Raw genomic sequence first — 21,949 nt, 5'->3', positions numbered from 1 at the left:
ACCAGGGAAGCCGAACTATTTACAGCCTGTGACAATTTTTCTAACATGCCAAAACCATGTAATAATTAGCACCAATGAATAGTTCAACACCACTCACTGCAATTAGAAAAATGAATATTTAAAGGTATTACATATCGAATGTTTGTTTTCTTCTAAATATCCTTGTACTTTGATTCTTGTACTTTGAATGTAGAGAAATGTCCCATTTCTTAGTTTTTCTTCATAGTTAAACCTTTCTTTTTCTTTTCCATCAGAATGAAAAAAAGTGATTTTCAATGAAACTGCAATTAATTCCACTGAAATAGGAACTTTAAAAAAGGGCCATGAAATTATGTTCTTTAAAATCCTTTTGTCCAAATAAGGAGAATAGAAAAACTACCAGGCTTTCAAGTGCATCTACTGGAGGGGAACGGCTTTGTTCCTAAGCTCTACCTACTCCCAGTTAGTTCTGAGGTCTCAGAATCTTTCAAAGTCATGATTGCATGATTCAGAATTTTTGCAGATGTAACTAGCGAAGATGAGGTCATACTAACTTAGCATTGCATGTTCAGTTGTGTCTGACTCTTTGTGACCAAATGGACTGCAGCCCACCAGGCTCCTCTGTCCATGGAATTTACCAGGCAAGAATACTGGAGTGGGTTGACATTTCCTCCTTCATGAGATCTTTCCAACCCAGGAATCAAAACCACATCCCCTGCATTTCTCACATTGACAAGTGGATTCTTTACCACTGAGCCACCTGGAAAGCCTGTCATACTAACTTAAGTTGTTGTTGCTGTTGTTCTGTCGCTCAGTCATGCCTGACTCTTTGTGACCCTATGGGCTGCATTATGCCAGGCTTCCCTGTCCTTCACCATCTCCCAGAGCTTGCTCAAACTCATGTCCATTGAGTCTGCAATGCCATCCAACCATCTCATCCTCTTGTCCCCTTTTCCTCCTGCCTTCAATCTTTCCCAGCATCAGGGTCTTTTCCAATGATGACTCTTCAGATCAGGTGGCCAAAGTATTGGAGCTTCAGCTTCAGCATGAGTCCTTCCAATGAATATTCAGGGCTGATTTCCTTAGGATTGACTGGTTTGATCTTGCAGTCCAAGGGACTCTCAAGAGTCTTCTCTAATGCCAGTGTTCTAAAGCATCAATTTTTTGGTGCCCAGCCTTTTTCATGGTCCAACTCTCAAATCCACACACGACTACTGGAAAAACCGTGGCTTTAACTAGATGGACCTTTGAAAGCAAAGTAATGTCTCTGCTTTTTAATATGTTGTCTAGGTTTGTCATAGCTTTTCTTCCAAGGACCAAGCTAACTAACTTAAGGTGGGCTCTAATCCAGCGACTGGTATTCCTCTAAACAGGCCACAAGAAGACACAGAGACACACAGGGGAGAAGCTATGTGAAGACGGAGACAGAAACTAGAGTGATGCACCTATAAGACAAGGACCACCAAGACCGCCAGCCATGACCAGAAACCAGCAGCGAGACACCAACAGACCCTCTGAGCCCCAAAGCAGGAATCGACTCTGCTGACACCCTGATTTCCAAATATAGGAGAGAGGAAATATTGGTTGTTTCAAGTTACTGTGTGTGTGGTCACTTGTCAGAGCAGCCCCAGGAAATCCACACCAAGGGGAAGCATGAACTGAATTATGAAGTTCCCACAGTATGGGGAAGCCACTAGTGGAGGGCATGATGAGAATTTATTTTAGAAAGATTATTACAGCTGTGAAGAAAAGACGAGGAGACAGCAGGCAGGAGGTTACTGCTGCAGAGAGGGGCGGCGATTAGCACTAGCAAGGCAGCAGCAGCGGAGGAAACGGATTGGAGAGCTACTGGGTCAGCCAGGAAGTTAGTTCGGGTTTTTCCAGTAACATCTTAGGGCAAAATCTGAATGAAGTTTTTGGCCAACTCAATACACAGAGGGAAAAACATCTTCTGGTGCCCAACTGTAAGCGATGGATGGAAAAGGGGAGGAACTAGGGCTAATAATCCCGGGTTTCCAGTTTAGGTGAGGGCATGAATGGTAGCGCCAGCAGTTGAAATAAAGAAACAAGGAGGAACAGACTCAGAGCAGAGAGGAGTGACGTGGGAGACAGAGCTGAGATGAGAAAGTCTGAACACGAGACACTACAGTCAAGAGTAGCCTGGTGGAGACGTGTAGCAGATAACCAAAAATAAAAGGAAATCTGACCATTTCTTTCCAATTTCAGATTCTGCAGCATAGAGATGGTCAAAGAAGCCATGGTTAGGATCCAAGCAGAACCTGCAGGAAAAGATACGCGAAGCACAGAGGATGTGACACCCTAACACTTCAGGATCAGTCAGCAGGAGTCACGTTAATCAAGAACAAATTCTATAGGGGAGGAGACAAATAAGATTCACAAATTATGTTTGTCCCTGGATGCCTGTTGCTTGGACAGTAACATACTTAAAGATAACTTCAATTACACAAAGCCCAATGAGTAAAGGGCTCCCCAGAAAGACTAATGCATTACATCAGCGCTTTACAGAGGAGAGAGGAGAAAGGTGGTATGTCATCCTATTCTGCACTCAAAGGAAGACACCCAAGGCAGCAGGCTTCGTGCTGAGTGACATCCTGGGAAGGACCTAACAGGAAGAGAGACTTGGAAAAGAGAAGATGGCAAACACAGCATTTGTGTGTGAAAGAAGACAAGACTCCTGTTAATAGAATTAGAACCAAGTCACAAGGAAGCAAGGAAAAACTTTCCCAAAGATCAGCATGAACACAGCACAGAGTGTTCTGTGAGGTGGTGAGTTCTGTTTCACTGGATCATCTGGGAGGGCTTAGGAGCTCTGGATCCGGGGTGGGAAACTTTTTCCTGCAAAAGGCCAGACAGGAAATGTTTGTGAGCCATATGGCCTCTGTCACAACTAGGTGATTCTGTCATAGTATAAAAGCAGACACAGGTAAAGTGTATAGGAAAGGGCATGGCTGTGTTCCAATGAAACTATCTGCAGAAATGGGTGATGGGCTGGATCTGGCTGGGGTACGTACGTCAGTCTGCCAGCCCCTGCCCAGGATCTTTGCTTTGCAACAAGTGATCCACAGACAAGCACCCTCAGTATCACCTGGGAGCTTGTTAGAAATGCAGAATGCAGCCCCCATCAGGCCTACTGAATCTGAGTCTATAGTGCAGCAACTCTGGATTATAGATTCTGATTCCTCCCTCATCCAAGATTGCTTTGTTATTTGCTTTTTTGTTTAGTAACCTATCTGGCTGGGCTACAATATATTCTCAATAATGTCCAGTTTTCAACAAGAAAAACAACCACCACTACAAAATGAGACATGCAAAGAAATACAAAAATCTGAATCTAAATTTCAACAAGATCTCCAGGTAATCTGCGTGCACATAGAGTCTGGGAAACACTGGTTTAGATGACCGGTGTCTACAATGGAACCTAATCTGGCCTAGCAAAAGCAGACTCCTGAAAAGTGGATAAAAATGATATTCTGGGCCTTAATCCCACAGGTTTCAAGCCCACAGGTGTCAACTCAGCAGTCTGGCTGGGGCCCTGGGTCCTGTATTTTCACACGGATAATGCTAAGGTTTGAAAACCTCTGGTCTGGTAGCCTCAGAGAATCCCTCCAACTAAGCTTCTTTGAATCCACTTAAAGGAAACACTGCAAGATCTGACAACTCTGTTATTTTTAAGTTTCTTCTTGTTTTTGTCTGTTTGTTTTTCAGTCAAAAACTGGCTTTTCTGTTTCCGAAAGAAATCGTGCCTAACAGTTGCCTACTTTATGAACTTGAACAGAGAGAACAGAACATTCCAAAAAGACCAGTTATCAAACAGTCCTGGGGTGCCAGCTGCTGGTCCTGTGAGTGCACCCACATTCCCACCAGAGGCAACTCAGGCTCTAGAGTCACCAGAAGTAAGGGGTGGGAGAGAAAGCGAGGAGGAAAAGGACCGGAGACATGAAAAAAGCAGGTGCGGAGTGCCAGCATGAGTCACAGCACTGCCAAGTCACGCCCACGCACATGTCAGTGTTCCACTTCTTCAGGGGGATTCTGGGTCTTTTTTTTTTTTTTTTTTTTGGCTGAGGCAGGTCTTAGTTGCATCGTGTGGGATCTTTTACAGTGGTGCATGGGCTTAGTTGCCCCATGGCATGTAGAATTTTAGTTCCCTATCCAGAGATTAAACCTGCGTCCTCTGCACTCCAAGGCAGATTCTCAAACACTGGGCCACCAGGAAGTCCCTGGGTCTTCTCACTGTAGCTCTGACATCAGAACTGAGTTGAGAAGTGTTCACATAAACCCCGTGCCTCTAACCCTCTCATTGTGAGCACAAGTCAGAAGGTTCCTGGAGAACCAAGTCTGGTTCTGATCAGGACTTGCAGCCACCTCGTTCCTCACCTCCCATCCACACGTGTGTTCCGAGTACCCACTATGGACGGTGCAGAGTCCGGGCACGGGGACGAACAAGACACGTCAGGTCTGCCTTCATGAAACTTAAGAGTCTTGGAAATAAAGAATTAATTGAGAAGAATTAAGGCAAGCGCCAGGTGGCGCTAGTAGTAAAGAACCCACCTGCCCATGCAGGAGACATATGGGTTCATTCCCTGGGTCAGGAAGATCCCCTGGAGAAGGGCATGACAACTCACTCCAGTATTCTTGCCTGGAGAATCCCATGGACAGAGGAGCCTGGTGGGATACAGTCCATGGGGTCACAAATAGTTGGATATGACTAAAGCAACTTAGCACACAAGGCAAGTAGTGACCGTATGGAAAGGGCAGGCTGCTCTGGGAATACACAACCAAGCAATGCAGACCAGGGTGGGGTACAGATGATAGTCTGCTCGGCTGCTGCCCCATTTCTAGCATCTGAATGTCTGAGGCAGGGCGTGTGGTCTACTGTCTACTCAGGCAGCCCACAGTCTTATTCCTGCTTCACATTCACCCACCTGGCCCTTGAAGCAGTTTTAACTGGCAACAACCCTCAGTCTAGGGTTCAGGGGAAGCTTGTAAGTGGAAATAACATTTAAGCTGAGACTAGAAAACCAAATTAGGAGTTCCCTGGATTCGGGGCTGGGAAGGCACTTCAAAGTAGAATGTGAACGAAACAACCAAGAACAGGAGACCTGCAGGAAGTCAGGGCCCCCTGGGTGCAGCGGGGGTGAGGCTGCATGTGGAGGCAAGGCTGGGATCACAGGGCCAGAAAGGAGAGTGAACTTGTTAGCCAAAATATATATATATATATATATTTTTTTTTTAAGAAACAGATGGTACTGGCACAAAGACAGAAATATAGATCAATGGAACAAAATGGAAAGCCCAGAGATAAATCCACACACATATGGACACCTTATCTTTGACAAAGGAGGCAAGAATATACAATGGATTAAAGACAATCTCTTTAACAAGTGGTGCTGGGAAATCTGGTCAACCACTTGTAAAAGAATGACACTAGAACACTTTCTAACACCATACACAAAAATAAACTCAAAATGGATTAAAGATCTAAACCTAAGACCAGAAACTATAAAACTCCTAGAGGAGAACATAGGCAAAACACTCTCTGACATACATCACAGCAGGATCCTCTATGACCCACCTCCCAGAATATTGGAAATAAAAGCAAAAATAAACAAATGGGACCTAATTAACCTTAAAAGCTTCTGCACATCAAAGGAAACTATTAGCAAGGTGAAAAGACAGCCTTCAGATTGGGAGAAAATAATAGCAAATGAAGCAACTGACAAACAACTAATCTCAAAAATATACAAGCAACTCCTACAGCTCAATTCCAGAAAAATAAATGACCCAATCAAAAAATGGGCCAAAGAACTAAATAGACATTTCTCCAAAGAAGACACACAGATGGCTAACAAACACATGAAAAGATGCTCAACATCACTCATTATCAGAGAAATGCAAATCAAAACCACTATGAGGTACCATTTCACGCCAGTCAGAATGGCTGCGATCCAAAAGTCTACAAATAATAAATGCTGGAGAGGGTGTGGAGAAAAGGGAACCCTCTTACACTGTTGGTGGGAATGCAAACTAGTACAACCACTATGGAGAACAGTGTGGAGATTCCTTAAAAAACTGGAAATAGAACTGCCTTATGATCCAGCAATCCCACTGCTGGGCATACACACCGAGGAAACCAGAAGGGAAAGAGACACGTGTACCCCAATGTTCATCGCAGCACTGTTTATAATAGCCAGGACATGGAAGCAACCTAGATGTCCATCAGCAGATGAATGGATAAGAAAGCTGTGGTACATATACACAGTGGAGTATTACTCAGCCATTAAAAAGAATACATTTGAATCAGTTCCAATGAGGTGGATGAAACTGGAGCCTATTATACAGAGTAAAGTAAGCCAGAAGGAAAAACATCAATACAGTATACTAACGCATATATATGGAATTTAGAAAGATGGTAACAATAACCCAGTGTACGAGACAGCAAAAGAGACACTGATGCATAGAACAGTCTTATGGACTCTGTGGGAGAGGGAGAGGGTGGGGAGATTTGGGAGAATGACATTGAAACACATAAAATATCATGTAAGAAACGAAAAAAAAAAAAAGAAATAGAGACATTTCATAAGGACACTGGAGGTGTTTGTTTAGGGAAATGAGTGGGTAGCCTTTCCCTTCTCCAGGGCATCTTCCCAACCCAGGTCTCCCATGTTGCAGGCGGATTCTTCACCAGCTGAGCCACATGGGAAGCCCAAGAATACTAAAGTGAGTAGCTTATCCCTTCTCCAGCAGATCTTCCCAACCTAGAAATTGAACTGGGGTCTCCTGCATCGGATTCGTTACCAACTGAGCTATCAGGGAAGCCAGGAAAATAACAGTCAGGCTGAAAAGAGCCCCTGTGATCATGTGGAACGCGACCAACATGACAGGCAGTCCCAGGGGCCAGACCGAGGGGCGAAGGGCTCAGAGCTACTTAAGGAAACAGACCTGATAGGGCTCAATGACAGACAGGATGTGGGGAGAGAGACAGAGTCACAGTGGCCCTCAGATCTGTGGCTGATCTAACAGGGTGGCTGGTGTCATGAACCAAGCTAGAGGTCACAGTGCGGACAGGCAGGGGACGGAAGGTCAGCTCTGAAGCTGTGCTGGAGGCACGAGCCAGACCTTCAAAGGTCCAAGCTCAGGGTTCAGCAGGTCGTGCGGATCTGGAGCTCAGGAGAGAAGGCCAGGCTGGGGTATAGATGTGAGAGTCAACGACCCACGGGAGGTAAGAGGAACCGGGGCCTGGGATGGTTCCAGGAGGGGTGCCGAGGGGGTGCCCTGGGAGAGAACCCCAGCTTCTCAGGGACGGGCAAAGGGCGACACTGCCCCAAGAGACAAGACAGCACCCACAGGAGGGCGTGGCCCACAGGGCTGGATGCCAGAGAAGCCAAGCAGCACGTGCCCCCGAGAGAAGTAACTCAGCAACGAGGGCAGAGGGGACCTCGACAAGACCACGCATTACAGAGGTGGACTCACTAAAACATCACTGGGAAGAGAGCCCTTAGGAAGGGAAGGGCTGAGGATGTAGACAAGAAAGATGGGGAGAAGTGTCCATATAACCTGGGAGGGGGATCCAGAACACAGGTGGGTCACATGCGGGTCTGGCTTTGGTCAGGAGAAGGGGCTCCTCCATTCACCAAAAGGAGGGGGTTGGTGCTGCAGGGGGACGCTGGGCAGGTACAACAGCAAGGGGCTGAGGGCGCTCTCATGGTCTGAGGGTCTCTCTCTAGTTCTGGGATTTCTCCTGTACTCTGGTTATTTCTGATTGAGTGCTGAACACCACATGCAAAAACCAGAGCAAGGGTCTGAGGTTCTGGATGAAGCGACTTCCTCCAGTGAGGACTGCCTTAATTTTGCTTCTAACTGGCAGTAGACTAGCAACACTGACAATCCCAAATTCCCTTCATTTAATTGGTGCTAAAATGCTTCGAACCAAGGTTCCAGACCCTATGAGGGCTTGATGAACTCTGCATTACCCCTCACTCCTCAGCAATGGCCTTTCAAGCCTAGGGCGTTGACCAGGGTCCTTCCAACTTGGCCTGTTCAATTTTTTGTCTCCAGTCCTGTGAATCTGGAAAGACCTCTGCTCAGAGTTTCAGCCAAACTTCTACCAAAACAAGCCAGACTACCATCACCAGAAAAAGAGCTCCATCTTTCACTAACATCAAAAACTTACAGCTTGGCTACCCACACCATTCCAAAAGACTTCCCCAACCCTGCAGAGGCAAAAGGAGCCTAGAGACCTGATTTTCACCTTACAGCCAGCAACTAGTTCTGTGACTCCTGGGCGTGACCTCCCAAGATGCCCTTAGCCTCACATGTAAAATGCATCTGGATCAGAATCTTTGAACGTCTTCCTGCTCTAGAAGCTTCACAGTCTCTAATATCCCTGCCACCTCCTACACTGGACAATCCTAGAATATACATTCTTCTTCTGTGGATCTATCAGCGCCCAGCCCAGCCACTGATCACAACTTCCCATTCTCAGAAGACCATTAAAATAAATGGACTTAAACTACCACAGGAGAGCTTCCCTGATGGCTCAATGTTAAAGAATCTGTCTGCCAATGCAGGAAATGTGGGTTCGATCCCTGGGTCAGGAAGATAATCCTGGAGAAAGAAATGGCAACCACTCTAGTATTCTTGCCTGGGAAATCCCATGGATAGAAAAGGCTGGTGGGCTAGAGTTCACGGGGTCATGAGAGTCAGACACGACATGGCAACTAAACCACCACCAAACTACAAGAGCATGCATTTAGATGTGCAAACAAAGACATTCAGTTTCTAGAACTGTGCCTATCCATGCAGAAGATCCTTATTATCTGCTGTCCTGGCTACTAAGGCATGCAAAGTTGATGAGGACCCAATCAACGCCAAGGCAGAAAGTCAAAGAGAAAGCCCAACCCCAAAGAAGAAGGGAGTCAGTGGAGAGCATCATTGTGCCAAATGGCACGTGATACACAGACATAAGGGGACAAGTCTGAGTCACAGCAAATGATTTACATTGTTCTTTTTTAAAAAAGAAGGATGCTATGTGCTCAAGGCAGGAGAGCCTCAAATGTTGGCCTCTGGCTTTTTAGCAGCTAACATACCATGATTTCCTTGGTGGATGAGAAGTCCCAAGATACCCATTCTACTTATTTTCATGATGGACAAAAAGACCAGTGGTTGAAATAATGACAAGTTGAAACAAAGTCCCACTTTCACAAGCACAGAGAAGACCCAGTGGAGCCATTTCATTATGCAGAGAACATTCTCCTGCACAAACCTGGGGGCTCTGGCCCAAGCCCCACACTGCAAAGCCACTGTGTGCCCTGCCCCTGCGCTCCCCCGGCAGGCTCCTGGCCTGCTCCTCTTCTCTACAGGACACTGCTATCTCCCAGGCAGCAATCTCCCCTTCCCTGCAGCACGTGGACCCATCAGAAAGCAAAGGCGTGTATGCCAAAAGCTGTGCTGCAACCAACACCCCCAAATGAATTCATTCCTGGGCTTCTTGATGGTGGAGTAACACACAAACTGGAAGCCACTGACCTCTAGGCTTGTCCTTACTTTTTCCAAGAGGTCCTGCATGTGGTGGGATAGGAGCTGGTGGAAGCTCTGAGTCCCAGCTCTGCTGTTCTCTTAACAAAGCTCCTTGAGGCATGAAAAATGGCCTGAGAGCCTCCTATGGTTCAGAAATCCCTGGGCATCAAGGATAGAAAGGTGACTGAGACACATGAGGTGCCAACCACTAAAGAGCTAAAATCAGAGGGCCTCAGTTTCCCATCTGCTAAAGGAAGGCGCTGGATCCAGTCATCTTAGAGGTTCCTTCCGATTTGAACATGCTATGGCTTCAAGATCTGAGTTACAGCCCTGGTTGGCCACAGGCAGCTGTGGACTGGTGCTGCCACTCCGGACCTCAGTTCCCATGCAGGCAAAGCAAAGACGTGAGATCTGCAATATCCCCCATTACCTTATGCAGACACAATGGAAGGTTTCCAGAATCGCCCTGCAAGGAGTCCTTCTGCTGGACGGCCGCCCAGCAATAAGAGTCCACAAAGGAAGCCTGACGCCACGAGAAAGAACTGGGGGAGAAGCAGCTTATCTGGGTACCTAAGAAGCAAGAACAGAGTGTTTCAAGTCAGTGTGAGTGCAGGTGTGTGGACCCTTCCTGCCGCACCACCCCCTCCCCACCAGCCTCAGGGTTGCAAGTGTTTACTAAGTCACCAAACACCGCGATAGGAGCGAGGCCAGCACCGAAACCAAACACCCGAGTCCGTGGTAAAGCTGACTTTTGTGAGCTTTCTGGCCAGGGCTGGACATGACAGCAGCTTGGGCTCAGTTGAGGAAGAACTCTTGAAAGAAAAGACACCATCATAAAAAGGAAAAGTGAGGACTTCCCTGGTGGTCCAGTGGCTGAGAAGCCTCCTGCCAATGAAGGAGACACAGGTTCGATCCCTGCTGCACAGGCCATGGAGCAGCAAAGCCCAGGCGCTGCCACTACTGAAGCGCATGGAGCCTAGAGCCTGTGCTCCACAGAAGTGGAGCCACCACAGTGGGAGGCCCACACACTGCAACTAGAGAGCCCACCCGGCCATCAGAGAGAATTTTTCAAGAAGGAAAAGTGAGCAGGAAAGGAAGCAGAGCCAAACATGCATTAAGGACACAGGCAGAGTTGGTTTAGTTTCGGGTAAGGACTGGTGGGGGTGGGGACGGTCCCAGGTGGTACTAGTGGTGAAGAACCCGCCTGCCGAATGCAGGAGATGTAGAGACGGGGATTCAGTCCCTGGGGTGGAAAGATCCCCTAGAGAAGGGCACGAAACCCACTCCAGTATTCCTGCCTGGAGCACCCCATGGACAGAGGAGCCTGGCGGGCTACAGTCCATGGGGTTGCAGAGTCGGACACGACTGAAGCAACTTAGTCCGTGAAGGGTGGGGAATGGGGAAGGAGGAGAACTCAGTACAGAAAATTGAACAGGAAAAGGAGTCCTTTTTACAACAAAGAAACAGTGAACGTTCAGCCTGAGGAAGAGAAAGTTGGTGCAACATTTGGTAATACATCCCTGGACGGAAAATCGAGTTTTCCATCTCCTCTAAGCAAAAAGAAGGTTGAGGCCAGAATTACAGCCCAAGTGGTGTATGTTCAGAAGGCAGATGCTCTCAAGTGCCAACCCGCAGGCAGGGAGTGGGGCTCAGAGTGCGGACTCTCATAACTTGCTGCTCTTCTGTGAGGGGCTCCGGACCTCGTTCTCTCCTCTGCAAGCAGAGGCCCGCGTCTCCACATAAATGCTGTCGTCACTTACTGCCTGGTAGAGTCCTCCTCGGGGAAGGCAATGGCACCCCACTCCACCCCACTCTTGCCTGGAAAATCCCATGGACAGAGAAGCCTGGTGGGCTGCAGTCCATGGGGTCGCTAAGAGTTGGACACGACTGAGCAACTTCACTTTCACTTTTCACTTTCATGCACTGGAGAAGGAAATGGTAACCCACTCCAATGTTCTTGCCTGGAGAATCCCAGGGACAGGGGAGACTGGTGGGTTGCCATCTATGGGGTCAAACAGAGTCGAACACGACTGAAGCAATTTAGCAGCATCAGCAGGAGCAGCAGCAGACTCCTCCTGACTCACAGGGGCCACCGTGGAAAACAGGCCAATGAAGCTTTGGGTGCAGGGCTGACACCGCTCTCCCCTCCTCGGCAGCAGGCAGAGGGCTGGCGCTGAGGCTCCGCGGCGCGCCCAGCAGCGCCACGGGCACCAGCCCTGGGGGCAGAGGCTCCCCCTCCCCGCCACACGGCTCTGACAACGCTGCAGGTAAACCTGCCGTCACACAGCCAGGGACCTCGCCACTGACTTACAACTCCTGGGACGTCCGAATGAGACCGACATTAGAGTCTGCATTCTGAGAAGAGGACCTGGTCCCCGATAGTCGAACACTGTGCGCTACCTCTTCCTGTACAAAGTGGCCAGCAGGTTGCATTACAGCTTTAAAGACGGGAGAGGGGTGCCCATCTTCTCCCTCCCCACCTTGCAGAGAGCACAGGACCACAGGAAGACACAGGCTGGACATCCCCGGTCCCTTTATGAGGGACACAAACACCCACAAACGGTCACCGTCCTCGGGAGTAAAGAGTTACTCGCTGTTGTGTCTGACTCTGTGACCCCACGGAGTGCAGCCCGCAAGGCTCCTCTGTCCAGGGGATGTCCCGGGATACTGGGAATGGGTTGCATGCCCGACCCACGGGGAGGCCCTCATCCAGGGGATCTTCCCGACGCAGGGACTGAACCTGGGTCTCCCGCATTGCAGGAGCCAGCAGGGAAGCCTCTGAGGAGGAGCTGGCCTTCACACACGTGGCAGGAGAAGGCAGTGAGGGTGGCCATGCTGGCTGCAGAGCAGATTCCTGGGGCAAAGGGGCTGCAACCCCCTTCTTCATTTGCTCAAAGAGGTCAAAGAAGGACTTCTCAGCAAGAGCCCTTGGAGATCACTGTGAAAAGTCACACACCATCTGAAAATGTCCTCTAATAGCATAAGTTCTTGCCAACCAGGAATGGCTTACACATAAGCTGGGGGTGGGAAAGACATGTCAAGGTCCCTTCCAACTCTGACCCCGTTAAACCTGAGTTCTTACATTCTATCAACAAGAGAGGGCTCAGAACAGAACAGGCCCCCAGGCTAACCTCGCTTTGCTCCTGCATCAGTATTCCTTTGTCAAATGCTTCCAACGAGATCCCAGACACCAAGGCTTACATAAATCTGCAGATACAATGAGACTACAATGAGACAGACAGGCCCTGGGTTATAAATGGTTTCGGGCACTTTGCCTGCTTGGCAGAATCTGTTCAAACACGTTCTCGTGAAAATGGACCATGCTGCTAGGATTTCATGGAAACCTGTCTGGCCCAGAAGTTCCTGTAGATACCAGTCCTCATGGTGCATGGAGCCAACATGTAGTAATCTTTCCAAAGGAAAATGCTGTGGGTTGTCCTGGGACCTCAGGGGCCTCCCCCAGGGCAGTGGTGGAAAGCACTGGAGCATAAATAACTAAACTTTTCACACCAAACCTTTTGCAAGCTTTGGCAGAAAAGAGGAAGAAAGGAAACCGAGTCTACAGATGGAGCTGGGGACGTGCTGAGCTCACAGTTATGTTCTTACAGTCGTAAGCATGTTGCTGCTGTTGTTTAGTTGCTCAGTCATGTCTGCCTCTTCTGCGACCCCAAGGACTGTAGCCCACCGGGCTCCCCACTCCACGGTGGGAAATGGAGTGTCTCCGGCCAAACAAGGACGTGACAGCCATCAGTGACTTCAAGCCTCCAAACGTGAACCAGGGCTCCCAAAAGGTAACACAATGCCTGTGCTCCAGCAGACGCTGCCACCCACTAGAGCTGGGGGGGAGGAGCGCAAGGGGAAAGGGATGAGAAATTTAAAAAAAAGAATAGGATCTGCACAACAAAAGAAACTGTAAGCAAGGTGAAAAGACAGCCTTCAGATTGGGAGAAAATAATAGCAAATGAAGCAACTGACAAACAACTAATCTCAAAAATATACAAGCAACTCCTACAGCTCAACTCCAGAAAAATAAATGACCCAATCAAAAAATGGGCCAAAGAACTAAATAGACATTTCTCCAAAGAAGACATACAGATGGCTAACAAACACATGAAAAGATGCTCAACATCACTCATTATCAGAGAAATGCAAATCAAAACCACTATGAGGTACCATTTCACACCAGTCAGAATGGCTGCGATCCAAAAGTCTACAAGCAATAAATGCTGGAGAGGGTGTGGAGAAAAGGGAACCCTCTTACACTGTTGCTGGGAATGCAAACTAGTACAGCCACTATGGAGAACAGTGTGGAGATTCCTTAAAAAACTGGAAATACACCTGCCTTATGATCCAGCAATCCCACTGCTGGGCATACAGACTGAGGAAACCAGAAGGAAAAGAGACACGTGTACCCCAATGTTCATCGCAACACTGTTTATAATAGCCAGGACATGGAAGCAACCTAGATGTCCATCAGCAGATGAATGGATAAGAAAGCTGTGGTACATATACACAATGGAGTATTAATCAGCCATTAAAAAGAATACATTTGAATCAGTTCTAATGAGATGGATGAAACTGGAGCCTATTATACAGAGTGAAGTAAGCCAGAAAGAAAAACACCAATACAGTATACTAACGCATATACATGGAATTTAGAAAGATGGGAATAATAACCCTGTATATGAGACAGCAAAAGAGACACTGATGTATAGATCAGTCTTATGGACTCTGTGGGAGAGGGAGAGGGTGGGATGATTTGGGAGAATGGCATTGAAACATGTATAATATCATATATGAAACGAGTCGCCAGTCCAGGTTCGATGCACGATACTGGATGCTTGGGGCTGGTGCACTGGGACGACCAAGAGGGATGGTATGGGGAGGGAGGAGGGAGGAGGGTTCAGGATGGGGAACACATGTATACCTGTGGTGGATTCATTTTGATATATGGCAAAACCAATACAATATTGTAAAGTTAAAAAATAAAAACATAAAAAAAATAAGAAAATAAAAATTAAAAAAAGAATAGGATTGGCCCCAGATAGCTAAGGGGCATATAAAAGGAATGAATTCAGCGAGCCCAGAAGCTTGCATCTTCTCAGACACAGAAGAACGCTAAATCCCTTAATATCTTGTTTTCCTCTCCACTTAACAAGAATCTTTGATGTATAGATTGCCTGCTCCCCTAGTTGCAAACCTATATATAGCCTGACCTCCTCTCCTGCCTCCTCAGAGCAATTTTCTCAGAGCTACTGAGATGCTGCCTCCTGGAATAAAATAACTCTCTATTTACAGACTGTGACTAATATTTTTCAGTCAACAATGGGATTTACAAGGCAAGAATACTAGAGTGGGTCGCCATTTCCTTCTCCAGCAGATCTTCCCAACCCAAGGATTAAACCCATGTCTCCTGTATTGACAGGTGGATTCTTTACCACTGAGCCACCAAGGAAGCCTCATAAGTATTGTTGTTCAGTCTCTAACTCCTGTCCGACTCTTTGTGACCCCATGGACTATAGCACGCCAGGATCCTCTGTCCTCCACTATCTCCCAGAGTTTGCTCAAATTCATGTCCATTGAGTCAGTGAAGCCATCTAACCATTTTATCCTCTGCTGCCCCTTTCTCTTTTTGCCTTCAATCCTTCCCGCTCATAAGTACAAGTATGTTCAAATGTTCTTCCCCTGAAATGGAAGATCAGAAGAAAAAGACTACTGATACTCACAGGACACCATGCCATCTTTAAATCATCACCTCATATAAACCTCACAACGAAATGTGGAAAAGGGATAGAGAGACCTTATCTTCATTTTACTCTGGAATAAACTGAAGCTCAAAGTAGTTCAGCAATCCCCCACCCAATGAAATCTGTGAAGTCAATGGGGGTGCCAGAACTTGAATCTGTACTCAACTCTTAGGCTCTTAAAATGCTCCTATCTAGACCATTCCTTGGACTTCCCTGGTAGCTCAGCTGGTAAAGAATCCACCTGCAATGCGGGAGACCCTGGTTCAATCCCTGGGCTGGGAAGATCCCCTGGAAGAGGGCATGGCAAACCACTCCAGTATTCTTGCCTGGAGAATTCCCATGGATAGAGGAGCCTGGCAGGCTATGGTCCATAGAGTCACAAAGAGTCAGACATGACTGAGTGATGGGGCAGGGCGGAGACCAGTCCCTCCAAGGAGGCCAAGCTAGAGGCAGTCCTGGGAGCCAGGCCTCTGGCAAAGCAGGGGAAACAGGGAGGGGGCAGGTTTGAACACGCGGACACTCCAACTGACCAGAGAGGGCAGAGCTTTTTCCTAGGAATGGTCAGGGTCAAACCCAGGGAAAGGAACAAATCGAGCCCCAGGTACTGGATATTCCCAAGTCAGAAACAGGAAACAAAGGAAATCAAGAGCCAGACAAGGAAAAGAGCCAAACTGGGGGTGAAAGGCAGGAGAAAGAGAGGGGCAAAGCCAGAGGGTGCGGGATCCTATCCAAGCAGGGCTGTGCAGTCCTACACCTTCACCCAGGGCCGTCCGCCTGGCCTAAATCACCGTGTTGGGATGCTCAACTGTTGCCATGGGGCTAGGATGCTTGGTCCTGGCCCATCCTGATTCATTTTCAAATGGAACTCCACGTCTTCTGTCTTATTTACTCTTCAAACTAATATTGGGGGATGATCATTTTGTAAGGGAAGAAATATCAAATCACTATGTTGTGCAACAGGAACTAACAGTGTTGCAGATCAATTATACTTCAAAAACAAACACACAAAGCAACAAACTCATATAGAAAAAGGGGTCAGATGTGCAGTTCCAGGAGTCAGGGGTGGGGGACAGGGGATTGAATGGAGGCAGTCAAATGCACAAACTTCCAACTATGAGGGTTAAGGCCATAACCATAACTACACACACACTTAACACTGCTGCATGTCATACATGAAAGCAGTTGAGAGAGCAAATCTCGAGCGTTCTTATCACAAGGAAAATTTTATTTTATTTTGCATCTTTATGAGACCATAGATGATCATTAAACTTACTGTGATAATCATTTCATGATGTATGTAAGTCAAATTATTACACCGTACACCTTTAACTTATACAGTCAATTATAACTCAATAAAACTGGAAAAAATAATACTGTTGGGAGGTGAACAAGTCTTTTATGTATTTTCCTAGCAGTCTTCTAGTTAAGACAGCTTCTGGTCTCTCTCTACCCCACCTTTGCAAACTGCTGCCAGATCATTTGCCCTCGAGCTCAGTTGTCATCTTGACACTCCTTCAGCTCAGTGTTTTTCACTGGTTCCCAACCACCCAGAGGACAAATCCAAACTGATGCTTCAACCCAACCCATTGCTGCCATGGCATGTACAGGCCCCATTTGCTCCTAAATCTTTGCCTTTCATCACACCATTCCCTCCACCCAGGGGCCCTCTCTCTAGTTCTTGTTAAAGTCAGTGCCCCTCCACGTCCATCTTTTAAAGACCAGCTCACCCTCTCCATAAAGCTTTGACCCACTGAGCTCCTGGAGCCATCAGAAATATGCAGATAATCACCTTCAACCAGGCTGTATAAATACTCATGCATTATCCCCTCTAGTAATATCTCAGCTCTTGGCTGGCAGGGTGAACACAGTCACACACACAGAACACCCACACAGACACACACTCTCTCTTTCCTCTCTCTCTCTCTCTCTCTCTCAGCTTCATACAGCACCCCGTAGGAATAAACAACACCTATCTGGGTGCTTCTGTCATTGTTGTTTAGTCGCTAAATCATGTCTGACTCTTTTGCTACCCCATGAACTCGCAGCATGCCAGGCTCCTCTGTCCATGGGGTTTCCCAGGCAAGAATACCAGAGTGGGGTGCCATTTCCTTATCCAGGGGATCTCCCTGGCCCAGGAATTGAACCCACATCTCCTGCACTGGCAGGTGGAGACTTTACCACTGAGCCTCCTGGGAAGGCCCAAGATGTTCCCAAGTACTATGATAAATAGTATCTCAATTAATGGTAAGAAACTCTCACAGCTGAGGAAACAGAGTCCCTGACCGGCAGTGGCCCTCCAGCCTGGGTCCTGTGCTCTGCCTGCCTCACTTTGCCACACACTGGCTGAATGAAGACACTCTGATTCTAGGGGGTAGCTTCGTGAGATCTGCACTGTCTTTCACAACTGTACGGAAACCAAGAAATGCGTGTCCAGTTTACACCAGGAACAACACCACCATGTCCATCCGGCTGAGAGTGCACACAGCTGTGGGCTTTCCATCTGAGTCTGGCCAGAGAGGATGAAAGGTCACAGGCAGGAAATATTCCCTCCCGGGCCCCGTGGCGGCAGGTTCAGCATCTGCTAACAAGAGACCCACATCACGCCATCCCCGGCCCACATCCCAGACCCCTGACTGGAGCCCAAGGCGCAGCTCATGCCTTCTCCCTGAGGCAGCCCAGCCAAGGTTTGTTTCTGAGCTGCAGACTCAGCCGCTGCACAACCAGAGGGCTTCCCAGCCCGAGGGGAGCCAGGACGGGAGCAGGGAGGCGGGCCAGCCCGCACAGCTTCTCTGTAGGACCATCGCCAGCGAGCACCAGGCCAGTGAAGCTCGCTCTGTAACAGGTCCACCCCCCTCAGAGGTGGGACTTCACTGTCCCTCTTTTTCTTGATAAGCTTTGTTTCCATTCTTCTCATTGCTAGCATCTGAAGGGCTGGGAGTCCTGGGAAAGCCCTCAGCATCTTCTGACAAAGACACATCCACCCTCCCTCCCCAGGTGCTGTGTGGGAATTCTTCTACGTTGCTTCCCCATTTAAAGGCTACATGCAACTGACAGTGACACAAGAACTGAGCTTCCTGAAAAGTCGATGAAACTCACCAAAACCACAGGTTAACAAAGCACCAAGGGAAAGAGCTAGCTAACTGCCTGGGAGGACTTTAGAGGAACTTGCAAACAGAAGAGACTCTAAGCTGGTCACCAGCACAGTGAGGAGACTCAAGGGCAGCAAAAAGCAAGGAAGGGAACGCTTCCCGTGCTGAGGACTTTGACCCTATTTTAAGGATCAGGAAAACTGAGCCCTGAGATCTCACAACTAGTGGGCTGTAGAGCTCGCATATCAACGGGGTTTCCATCTTTATCTTCCAAACATGAAAAAGAAAAGGCAAAATGCACAGGTTATTGAAGAAAAATGAGTCAGAGAAGGTCAAAACAGAGGCAGGGAGACAGGAGACTTTCTTTGAAGAAAAGAGTAAGTGCTGGGTTTGCTGTCCTGGGAAGCAGAAAAGGAAAACAGACTTTAATGATATCAACTACACACATTACTTTGATATAGTTCTTTAAAAGTTTGCAAAGTGTTTTAATTTTGCAAAACAAAAAAAAACCAGTTCTAACTGACTTTAATGTAAATTACATACATACACACATCAATCTCTCTCTCTCATACACACACACACACACACACACACACACACACACACACACACGGAGTCCAGGTACGTCATAATACAACCTGTGAGGCACTGACTGGACTTGAAAGTTCTTGCTATATTTTAAGGTTGCCAAAAAAAGGAAACAATTCTATTATAAACTCTCAGGTTCAATGAGAATAACCATGTAGAAATGGACCCTGGTTGTGTGGTAGAGAAAGAGATGGGCAGTGGTCAGCACTGAAAAATAAACAGGAAATAGTAACAAGCACTCCTAAGAATGAAACAGGTCTAAATTGGTTTCAGTACCCTTGACACCAACATAAAACCAAAGGAAGTCTGCCCCAAAGGATCCTTTCTTGCCAAAAACTAAGAGATCCAACCATGATAAAAGAAAGTAAAATTCCAAGAATCTCAGGATTATTCGTCTCTCTAAAAAAGAACCAAATTCCTCCCCTTTACGGAGAAGGCAATGGTAACCCACTCCAGTACTCTTGCCTGGAAAATCCCATGGGCGGAGGAGCCTGGTAGGCTGCAGTCCATGGGGTCGCGAAGAGTCGGACATGACTGAGCAACGTCACTTTCACTTTTCACTTCCATGCACTGGAGAAGGAAATGGCAACCCACTCCAGTGTTCTTGCCTGGAGAATCCCAGGGACAGGGGAGCCTGGTGGGCTTCCGTCTATGGGGTTGCACAGAGTCGGACACAACTGAAGCGACTTAGCAGCAGCAGCAGCCTCCCCTTTAACCTCTCCAGCCAACTTCACCCCAAACCCACCTCTAGCCTCAAACACAAGCAAATAAATGAATTCTACAAGTCCCACGTGATTCATTTCTGCCTTTTGCTTTGCAGGAACTGACACTGGCACAGGAATTTTAAAATAGTGTGAAAATGTAAGTACTCTCTTGTAATCCAAACTGGAAGAAAAGAAATACTGAATTGGAATGACAGTTTCATTTTCCTTTAAACCAAACTGATTCACCAGTTCTCTTTTCTTTCCACAACTACAACTAAGCCTGGCTTTTACAGAGAACCCAACCAGGGCTAACATCTGCTCCTTGATAAGACTGTTGCTGTTGTTGTTTATCACTAAGATATGTCTGACTCTTTCATGACCCCATGGACTGTAGCGTACCAGGCTCCTCTGTCCATAGAATTCTCCAGGCAAGACTACTGGTGTGGGTAGCCATTCCCTTCTCCAAGGAATCTTCCCAACCCAGGGTTTGAACCTACATCTCCTGCATTGAAGGTGGATTCTTTTCCACTGAGCCACCTGGGAAGCCCCTTAACATAATCAAATGTTATTTTCTAAATGAGTCTAGATATTTCACTACCCATCCAAGGAATAAACTGCATGGCATTTCTGCATTGATAGTTTTCTGCTTCTGGGTCTACCAAATTAGATAAAGGCCCATCAGTGTACAATGCTCTCCTAACAGAGGGGAATAACAGCCCAGACCACATGGTCCAGGATTTGTGACTATAGAGTAGACAGCCAAGGAACCATACAATTAAGTTGGCCAGCCTCCAGTGAAAACGGCAGGGCTCCTTTAACCCAATCAAGAATAATGTTGTGAACAATATAATATTATACAGTCTGCTAAGTGCAGGAGCAGAAGCGAGACCGAAGTCAGACAAAGACTGAAACTTGAAGGACCCATGAGGCCAGCATTATACCAGCAAGAACAGACTAGACAAATAAGCAGTGGTTTGAGGGGCTGCTTTCCTGTGGTGGAGAACCAAGTCCCTGAGCACACGCAGAACGTCTAGACCACACAGAAGAACTTGCATCAATCCAATGTAAAACCTGACGACTGTCCAGTGAATACAATTTCAATGACGTGTGCACCAGTGAAAAAAAAATACAAGAACTAATGTTCTAGTTCAGCTCAGTCGCTCAGTCATTTCCAACTCTTTGCGACCCCATGAACCACAGCACGCCAGACCTCCCTGTCCATCACCAACCCTCGGAGTTTACCCAAACCCATGTCCACTGAGTCGGTGATGCCATCCAACCATCTCATCCTCTACTGTCCCCTTCTCCTCCTGCCCTCAATCTTTCCCAACATCAGGGTCTTTTCCAATGAGTCAGCTCTTCACATCAGGTGGCCAAAGTATTGGAGTTTCAGCTTCAACATCAATCCTTCCAATGAACACCAGGATTGATCTTTAAGATGGACTGGTTGGATCTCTTTGCAGTCCAAGGGACTCTCAAGAGTCTTCTCCAACACCACAGTTCAAAAGCATCAATTCTTTGGCACTCAGCATTTTTTATAGTCCAACTCTCACATCCATCCATGACTACTGGAAAAACCACAGCCTTGAGTAGACAAGTAAATGTTCTAGTAAAGATGAAAAAAAAGTACTTAATGTATTTAAATATTATTTTTTTAATTTTTATCATACAGATTAACTAGCTCAAATATACAAAAAATAATATAAGAGATACCTAGAGGTTTAAAGCAATACTGATATTTCGCTTCATTTACCTCATTTCTTTTTTTTTTTTAAGATTCTTTGTGTTGTGCCATACACAAAAATAAACTCAAAATGGATTAAAGATCTAAACCTAAGACCAGAAACTATAAAACTCTTAGAGGAGAACATAGGCAAAACACTTTCCGACATATATCACAGCAGGATCCTCTATGACCCACCTCCCAGAATATTGGAAATAAAAGCAAAAATAAACAAATGGGACCTAATTAAAATTAAAAGCTTCTGCACAACAAAGGAAACTATAAGCAAGGTGAAAAGACAGCCTTCAGAACGGGAGAAAACAAAAGCAAATGAAGTAACTGACAAACAACTAATCCCAAAAATATACAAGCAACTCCTACAGCTCAATTCCAGAAAAATAAATGACCCAACCAAAAAATGGGCCAAAGAACTAAATAGACATTTCTCCAAAGAAGACATACAGATGGCTAACAAACACATGAAAAGATGCTCAACATCACTCATTATCAGAGAAATGCAAATCAAAACCACTATGAGGTACTATTTCACGCCAGTCAGAATGGCTGCGATCCAAAAGTCTA

General features: G+C 46.9%; 1 protein-coding gene across 5 annotated transcripts in view; it reads right to left on the bottom strand.

Moving 5' to 3' along the window:
• Positions 1-21,949, bottom strand: part of PANX1 (pannexin 1) — a 59,393-nt gene that overhangs the window by 10,750 nt on the left and 26,694 nt on the right. For all 5 annotated transcript variants that reach the window (XR_003509316.1, XR_003509317.1, XR_003509318.1 and 2 more), the window contains exon 2: positions 9,947-10,086. Coding sequence is in view for 2 of the 5 variants with exons in the window: in XM_027531310.1 (XP_027387111.1) it covers positions 9,947-10,086 (140 nt within the window). In the remaining 3 variants the exon portion in view is untranslated. The remainder of the gene's footprint in view (positions 1-9,946; positions 10,087-21,949) is intronic.

This window comes from Bos indicus x Bos taurus, chromosome 29 (genome assembly GCF_003369695.1).
Source record: "Bos indicus x Bos taurus breed Angus x Brahman F1 hybrid chromosome 29, Bos_hybrid_MaternalHap_v2.0, whole genome shotgun sequence".
NCBI classification, from domain to species: Eukaryota; Metazoa; Chordata; class Mammalia; order Artiodactyla; family Bovidae; genus Bos; species Bos indicus x Bos taurus.
Note: the sequence above shows the minus strand (reverse complement) of the source record. Positions and strands in the feature narration are given on the sequence as shown.